The 8,690-nt window shown below is 41.0% G+C and overlaps 1 protein-coding gene across 2 annotated transcripts in view; it reads left to right on the forward strand.

The window, feature by feature from the left end:
• Positions 1-2,200, forward strand: part of CNKSR3 (CNKSR family member 3) — a 54,997-nt gene extending 52,797 nt beyond the window's left edge. The window contains exon 13 of one of the 2 annotated variants that reach the window (XM_030945798.1): positions 151-2,196. In XM_030945798.1, coding sequence (XP_030801658.1) covers positions 151-449 — 299 coding nt within the window. In that variant the 3' untranslated portion in view covers positions 450-2,196. Of the gene's footprint in view, positions 1-150 lie in introns of both variants that reach the window. The other variant, XM_030945799.1, reaches the window with a different exon arrangement.
• The last annotated feature ends 6,490 nt before the right edge of the window (positions 2,201-8,690 follow it).

Below are 8,690 nucleotides of genomic sequence, written 5' to 3' on the forward strand. Positions count from 1 at the left end.
TTGATAGCTGCTTATGTCCAGGTGTTTCATGAGCAAAACCCCAGATCTAGGTGTTTGAAGTGCAACCAGAATACTTTTATAAAAATAGAAAATGTTAATGGAGGGTTTTGAAGTCAGCAATAATTGGTTTTCCCCCTCCTGTTTGTACAGGTGAAGATGTCCTCTGCAGGTACTTCAGCAATGAAAGGATACCCCCCATCATTGAGGAAAGCCCCTGCACGCAGCACCCGCTCTCCAGGCCAGTGTCTGACAAGCACTTAGTGAGGGGAACGGATTATATTCGAGGTAGCAGGTGCTTCATGAATACAGACCTCCACAACAGTGCAACCATTCCTTTCCAAGAGGAAGGTGCTAAAAAATCATCGGTCACATCATCCACAAAATCCTCCTCTGCAGAGCCCTCGCTGCTGGTCAATTGGTTCACCAGACTGAAACTGTTGACTCACTGACTTGTCCCCAGTGCTGTCACCAAGTGCCTTTGCTCGTCGGTCACACTTCTCTGCTCTGCAGCTTAACTGACACACAGTGACTAATGCAGTATTCTTTTCCTGGAGAATCTCACACTTTAGCCTTTTTGTTTGTCATTTTTGATGGACCAGAGGGTTTCATAGTGCAAGGAGGGAAGAAAGACCAAGTTCCTCTTCCTGGCCAAAACCTGAAGGTGTTTATTCCCGTGGAAATGAGTAAAATTTCAGTGAGGTAGAGGCCACAAGTGACCTGGGAAATGCATAATGACTCAGAGGAAAGCATTGCATTACTGTGAAGTGCAGTGGCACTTTAGTTGTCTGAATGCTCAGAGGCTGATGCAACTGGCAGGGTGTCAGAGTATGAAGAGCTCACAGAAGTTGTCACTCTCCTGACTGGGAAAATAAACAGGGAAACAGCAGTTTCATGCAACTTGGAGATGTTGTTTCAAGTACTGCATGAGATCAACCTTGTGAGGAAGAATTAGTGATGTTACCACTCTTTCTCTGATACCCAGAGTTCCTATGAAGTCTTAGGAAGAGAGTTCTCTTATTCAGAGATTTTAGGAAGTTGGACTAATTTAATTATAAATCAATCCAACCATATATATATAATCTATTTTATTTGAAATCACAGTACAAATAAGGAGCACTGAACAACTGCAGTGCTCATCTGTAAAGGTATATGGATTGCTACAACAAGCCAAGGAAATGCATCTGTAGAGGTGGTGAAAGAATATATATTTTTTCCTTAATTGTTTAAGAATGACTTGCTGTTAACCAAAGTAACCTTTAAAGACAGTCCTGTTGGACTTACGAGAACCTTTTACAGTGGTTCAGTTTTTGAATGATGTGTTGTTTTTATGAAAAATATGTGCTATCATACACTACAATTGTAAGACATCTTGCTATTTTCTATATAGCTCTAATTTTTACCCCTCCAGAATTTTAAAGTAGCCTTGGGTATTTTGGGAGGAAAATAAAACTTGTTTAACAAAAGAGGAGGATATTAAAGAGGTATTGTTTAAGAAGGAATGTACATAAGATTGTTAGTATGCAAACAGTTGTGTTTAAAGTTATTTAAATGTTAAATATAGTTGTATATATTTTTACATTTAAACAGATAGAGTTTGTACCTTCCTGTATTGAAGTATTGGGCACAGCTTAATCAAATGAAAAGAAAATAAGATTTTATATTACCTTCTAATTATAAGACTAGCTATTTTTGTAGATGATACATTGCCAAAAGGAGCCTCTACTCCTTTGGTCTTGCTGAAAAGAAGGATTTGTATTTAATGATTGGTGGGGAAGGAGGGGAGTTAAATGCTGGTTTGCACTCAGGACTGGGGCAGGCATCACATGTGATAACAGGATATTAAAAACACACTGTAATTCTGTCTGTGAAGATGTCACCATTCTGCTGCAAGGAGCTGATGAAGTTGTGTTACAGCCCCACAAAGAGAGACAGGGTGTTTCATTCTCTTCTCAATTAATTGTGTTTGATTGTGACTCACTAATGACTGGAGAGGCTGGTTTGGACCTTTCTGATCAAAGCAGACATGTCTGTCTTCTGCCACTCTCCTCCACTCCCCGAGATGGCAGTCTGTACTAGACATGAGCTGCTGCTGTGCAGCTGAACCCTGACACAGTTTGGTCCTGCCTCCAAGAAAAGGGCTGAAACTGCCATGCTGTGGGTTCTGTGGTCTAGTATAGTCCAGCCTCAAAAAGGCTGAACTGTTCTAAAGGTGTTGTCCAAACAAGACTTTTAAAATGGAAGTTCTGCTCATTTTCAGTGTTGTGTTTTCTGTGCTTAAGAAATGAATGGGGGCCATTATGCTTAATCTCTTTTTGTGTATAGTGAATATAGAGGGCACTCTACAGTTTAGGGGTAAAAAAAAGTCCCACAGATGTAGGAATAAATCACAGCTGATATCCTTCTGGCTAACCTAGAATTCTGCTATTATGCAAAAACTTGGCTCATCTTTTCATGTTGAAGTTACATGTATCTATCCAGTCAAAAACTGTATCTAGGCTGACTTCCCTAATGAGTACCCTGTACATTTCCAGATATCCTGCCATAGTACAGTACTCCACAATACTTTGAATACACTGTCATGGTGGCAAAACAATGCAGTTAATTGGAAAAGATCATAAACCCCACAAAAATGGAAAATAATATTTAGTACTGTTGCATATATGTATAGTGGGGATCGTGCACTTTTGAAATATTGAGCAGGCTTCTGTTGAAGCCTGTAGAATACGTGAAAGCCAATACCTTTGGTTTCTTTTACATAACCATCAAAAAAAAAAAAAGTCCTATTTTGGATGGTAATGTGTGAGAGGAAATAAGACATAAAAATGAACACTAATGGCTGGTAGAGACAGAGTGCAGGGCAATTCTCCAAGCCATGTGTTTCCTCTAGTATTATGGACAATTAAATTAATCGTTGTTTGAATTCTGGATGACCAACAGAGGTGAACACAGTACTGACAGTATTATACTAATTTTGTGCTAATCAATGAGCCTATAACTTTTCCTTCCTCATAAGCAGGGCTTGTTTTACATGCTCCATAGTGTTGGTGCTTGTTGAACAGAAAGGAGAGACAGTAAAAATCCAAAACTTAACCAAACCAGGAAGCAGGTGGTAAAGACTAGCTTTATAGTTGGAGAGGATAAAGAATTTTCTTCTTGCATAAATGTTTCTTTAGTCCAAATCTTGCATCCTGTTTTATTACACGGCCACCAGGCAGTCTTCACAAACTGCTCTATATCTGCAATCACATCCTGAACAGACCAAGTTAAACCCCTCATCAGGCTTTAACTTAGGTCTTGATGAATTCAGCTCAAACCCTTTTTTTGCAGGTTTTACTTCCCTAGGAGCTTTCCTGCATTCATCATTCAATTTTTGGAATATCTTACACATGATCCAAGGAGAAAGGCTTTCATGCTTATGCATTCTCAGAAATGCCTTTGCCAGCAGGATTGGTATCTCAGAGGAGTGTGAATGTTGGCTTCTGCTTGAGTTTTCTGCACTAAAATATTCATCCCCCAATTTCCACCATACATCCTAGTGCACCATCTCTAAGTGTAAGATAGAAATGCTCGTGGGCAACTGGAAAGAAGTGTTGTGTCCTTTGTCCTGCTGTACAACTGTGGCTTCTTTCTTTGCAGTAGCCCGAGCTTTACTTTGCATATGTTGTGGTTATGGAGCATGTGCTCTTTGTGGCTGTCACATAGGAATGCTTTTGTCTCCTTGCCGGCTGTAAGGTTTTTATAATGGACAAGAGCACTCAAAGAAGCCACTGACTTAACTCAGCATATTCTGTGATTCACTTAAAATGTAGAAAGAGCACTCCAAAAAAACTCAGTTTGGAGAATGAAAAAAGAGGGGTCAGGCTAAGCTAAATGTATGGGTCTGTGTTGTGTCAAATGCTGCTGCAGCTGAGTGGCAGTAACTCTGCAAAGAAAGCACCTCACACAACTGCAGCATGCATATTTGTTTCTACCACTACATTTGTGTTATGCTGGAATATGAAACAAGGGCAGTCTTTCAAAGCAGTTATATATAGTTCCACACGCCACACTTGAGCTGTAAGATATATTGACAAAAGCAGTCAAGAGCTGCTGTCAGTGTGTAATTTCACCAAATTCTGCTGCATCAGTTTAAAATAGTAACCTCTCTTTATCCTGTTGCCTGCACAATGCAAGTCCTTAACCATCAGTTTTGTCTTCCTTTGTGATAGCAACTGCTGGTAAGATTGTGTCATTCCCATGGGGCCTTGTGCAGTGGTCCAAAAGCTTAGTTAGTTTGGGTTATTCTGGACTTTGGTCCAAAAGTGGAAAGTCAAATTTAAAAACAATATTACTGCTCCAACATCACTTAGAGTTGGAAGGTTTTTTTTAATACATACTAGATATGAAACAGGCAGTAGTTGTCTGTTGCACGTACTTTGCCAGTAGAAGAAAAAATAAGGATTACAAACTCAGTGGAGGAAAAAACCCCAGACCTTTGGTTGTCCTCCAGTTCCTGCCAGTGGGAGAAATGTGTTTGTTTTAGCATGACATAGAATAGACGTAAACATTTCTTTTTAAACCTCCCTGTGTGGTCACCTCAGTTATTCAGGATGATGTAAGCCACTGACTTTCTCCCTTAAGAGGTTATGGAGTTATCCAATATATTTTTTGGGAGACAGTAAAGATATCTTAGACAATTATGTGATTGATTAACAAAGTATAGAGACAGAGTAATTAAGCATAAAATAAGTGCCAGAGAGTGCTGAGTTATAGGGGAAATCCTTGGGGTCAGTTTGATTGTGGTTGCTGTTTGTTCTCTGTTGAGGGTGAATGATCTCCATGCGAGACAGCAGCCAAGGAATCAGAGGACAAGAAGGCCAGTTTACTGTGCCATCTTCAGCTGAGAGGGGTAGTTGCTTGGGCTTTTTTGGTTGGTTCTGACACCTCACATTCTCCTTGGTAAGTGCAAGTGAGCCAGAGTAGGAACTGTTGAAATGTACCTGTGGAGCAAACCTGACACGGTTCTGATGGATCGACTGAGCTGTGCTGACTGATGGTGCTCAGCCACCATGTGTTTAGATATGCTCTGGCAGTGCCTTTGCAGGTGAGGAACCTCAGACCCTTGTGACCTTTGTTTAGAGGCTTTTTTGTTTGGGCAGTATTTACTGAGAGGCATACAATATGCCACAGTCTAAACTGATATTCATTGTTTTGACTGTGTATTTAATGTTTTGGGTTTTTTTCCCAAGTAACTGCATGCTTCTCAGTGCTACTTATTAATGTGTTTTCCTCTTTCATCCCCCATTAGCTGTTTTCAGTACCAATGTTTCTAAGGAAATCCTCCCATATTTCCAGTGAAAATGTTCATAATGCCAAGTAGTCACAAAGGAGCCATAAAATTTTAATCTGTAAACTGTAAAAGAGCCCCAACCAAACAAAACTCCATTCACAAAACACAAGGAAAAAAACCACATTTTCTGCCTTGTGAATAACAACTTCATTAATAATAATGAAACTAAGGATTTTCATCCAGGTAAAAGATCAGCCAAACTTTAGTGGCTGCATCTTGGGTGATTGGTTTGATTTTATTACGTGATAGTAAGAAAGTGAGGGCTGTGGTTCAGGTATTGTAGATTCTTGTAGTGCAACTGTGGTGCTTAAATGTGTCTCCACAGAACATGACCAAAGGCTTTCTTAGGTGTAACACAGTTTTAGCTGAAACTCACCCACTTCACTGAATGTCCCATTGAACATGTAGAAGTCTTAATATTGTCTGGCATATTTCTTGACCACTGGTTCCTGGGGGGAAGTTGGTATAAGTTCCTATAAGTGAGTAGGATGAGAGCAAAATAAATTGGGTCCTAAATTAATTATTTCCCTTTTCGTATGTCTTTCCTCTCTGACCTTTTCCTCCCTACATTAAGGCTGAGGGACTTTCCAAGAATTTATTTCACAAACAAACTGCTATAAAGTCTTTAATATTTATAGCATAATCAGTTTGTTTTGATGTCCGAGATAGTTTTGATCAGAGCCTTCCAGCAAAAATAGTGCTGCCCACAAGACAACATTTCCAAGTTCTTGATTTTTGTAAGAATTCCTCTCTGCTTACTAAGCTGTTGGCTTAGACTCCGCTTTGAAGTTACTTAGACTGCCCCAAGCAGTCCTTGGTCCTTTAGGTCCAGACATATCAGCTTCTTATCACTGGATAGGAAGAAAGGTCTGTTTTTTTCTCCTCTTTCCGAGTTTTGTAACACTGGATTCACAGGCTGCCCCGAAGAGATGGGTGTGGACCTGCTGCCCTTCCCTGCCTGCCCTCTCCTGCTGTCTGTGCAGTGGCTGTGTGCGGGGGAGGGACAAGAAGGTGAAGAGAAGCTCATCATCTAAAGCAGCAGTCCCTCTCTTCCCTCCCTCATGCTCAGGATAGGAGTGGCAGGCCTCCAAATAAAAGTCTAATGGGACAAGGTACATGATTTGCAAAGCTGGTTTTCCTGTGAAAGTGTGGGAACATTGTGGAGTGACATGATGTGTCTCACAGTGTTAGCACAGAGGTAAAATGAGGGAGCCATTATCTAAGAACCAAAAAGGTTTGGCAGCATGTGAGCTCCCTGCAAGGCGCAGGCATGTTTCACCCAGGGCTGCACAGAGAGGCCCTTTACTAAAGCAAGGGGACAAGTGAGCTGGGGCTGTCTGGGAGAGCCAGTCAGGCAGATACCCCAGGGTGCTCACACATGGGTGAGTCTGGTCACAAGAGATGCATTTGACCTGTACTGACCGTGGCTGGCTGCTGTGCGTGGAATGGATGTGGTCTGTGTGGGAAACAAGGCTTTTAGAGGGATGTGGAAGAGGCTCAGGTTTCAGATCATGACTCATTTTCCCAGTGGTTGACCAAAGCGAGGGGGAGGTGTGATGGGAAGCTGTGATGAGAAGTACTCCTGCTATCTTTCTCCCTATCAAGAAATCTCAAGGAGTGAAAACAAACATCATCAGAAGTCTGAAGTTTAAAAAACCTGAATCACAACACAGTTACCAAAGCATATGATTTCTCCCACGGGTCATTCTTGCAAACGTGGATTTTTCATCTAGTTTGCAATGAAACATTTGATGTGTTTACAAAATGCAGAAGATTTTGGACACCGTCTGGTCTCACGCAGTATTTGCTGTTCGTGTAGCTGGCTGTGAAAAGAGACATGTTGGCTAGTGAGGCTGGCTCTGGCAGTGTTGTCTCAGGGCAGGGGCTGTGAGATTTGCATCACCCTGACTAGTTTGATACAAGCTTTTTGGGTTGGATGTGCATAACGTGCCTACATTTTAAAATGAAGTGAAAGTCAGTTATAAAATCATAAAAACATACAAAAGCCATTAGTGGGAGAAGAGATGCTGCCAAAACATTGTTCTCTGGTTGCTCTCCAGTACTCTTGCCTAGCTTGCACCCCCAAGACAAAATTCCAGGTGCTTCCCTAGTGGAAGGTGGCATACTACATGACCCCAAAAGCACATTTCCATTGTTGAAAGCATAGGCCAAGCAAAATTTCTGTTGTTTTTCTCTAGGTCTTCAGTGATTTCTAGTGATGACTAGTCTGCTCAGTCTGTTGCTACCTCCTCCCTTTGCTCAAGGTGCCTTTGCTGAGCACCTCGGGCATTTTTGGCATTGTCACACTTGGGTGCCTGCAGAAGGCAGTGTTGTGTTCAACATGCTGCTTTTGTACTTGAGCATAAATAAGAGATTCTCCCACTAAGTAAACAGGGTTTGTCAGGCAAGAGGGTTTGTCCTCAGCACTAGGTCTGAGTACTAGGTTCCTTGTTCTTTTTGTGTCAAATCTGATTGCTTGATTAGAGCTGTTTCTGATTTGTGATTGAAAGGCTGAAATGAAAATAGGATCTCGAAGAAGATTCAAATGAACATTTGAAAAAATTAATAAAGGCCAAAGAAACTAGAGAAATAAAACCAGGCACTGATTCTTTATTTGAGCAGTGCTAAACAAAAAATACACAAAGTAAATGTGTATGTCTTTTGCATTTTTGTGGGGTTTCATATCTCAGCCTACTGTCTGGAAACTTTTAATATTATTCTCCTACAAGTTTTCGGACAATGAAAGGTGACTGTGGGATGCTTATGATCAAGCTGCTGCTGTATTATTGTTCTGTTGTATTTTGGGAGAGCAGATTGCTTGCTACACCTGGGTTTTCTGTTCCTTCCCAGCCCTCCCACTCTAAAACCAATGCATATCACATCAGGTGGTTTTCAAAATTAAAAGCTTGTCACCAGATCCTCTTTTCACTGTCCTACTCAGTTCAACTTTTGAGAACAATAGGAAATGTATTTTTAAAGGCTGAAGATGCTGCAATACCTTAAGCACAGGTAGAAGTAATTATTGATTGGTTTGAGAACTGGAGCCATTGTAAGGTAACAGATATGCTGCTGTACTTAAGATGAAAAGTTTTTCTTCAAGTAGAAATTGTGTTATGTTCTTGGACTATTAAATACACTCTTGATTCAGAAATGCACAAAGCACTATTTGTGCCACTTAAAGTTCACATGGAAAAGCTGAATCATCCAAGCCATCTGAATGATGCACACTATTTGGTAGTTGTTTTCTTCATCAGGCAGCTGGTGATCTCTCTTCCTGTATTCCGGGCTTGGGTGGGGGCCGAAAAAAGGAAGAAAGGAGTCTCCAGGGTGGGGGGAGAAGCTATTGCTTCATGTGTGCAAA

The sequence above is a fragment of the Camarhynchus parvulus genome, chromosome 3, assembly GCF_901933205.1.
Source record: "Camarhynchus parvulus chromosome 3, STF_HiC, whole genome shotgun sequence".
Classification (NCBI taxonomy): Eukaryota; Metazoa; Chordata; class Aves; order Passeriformes; family Thraupidae; genus Camarhynchus; species Camarhynchus parvulus.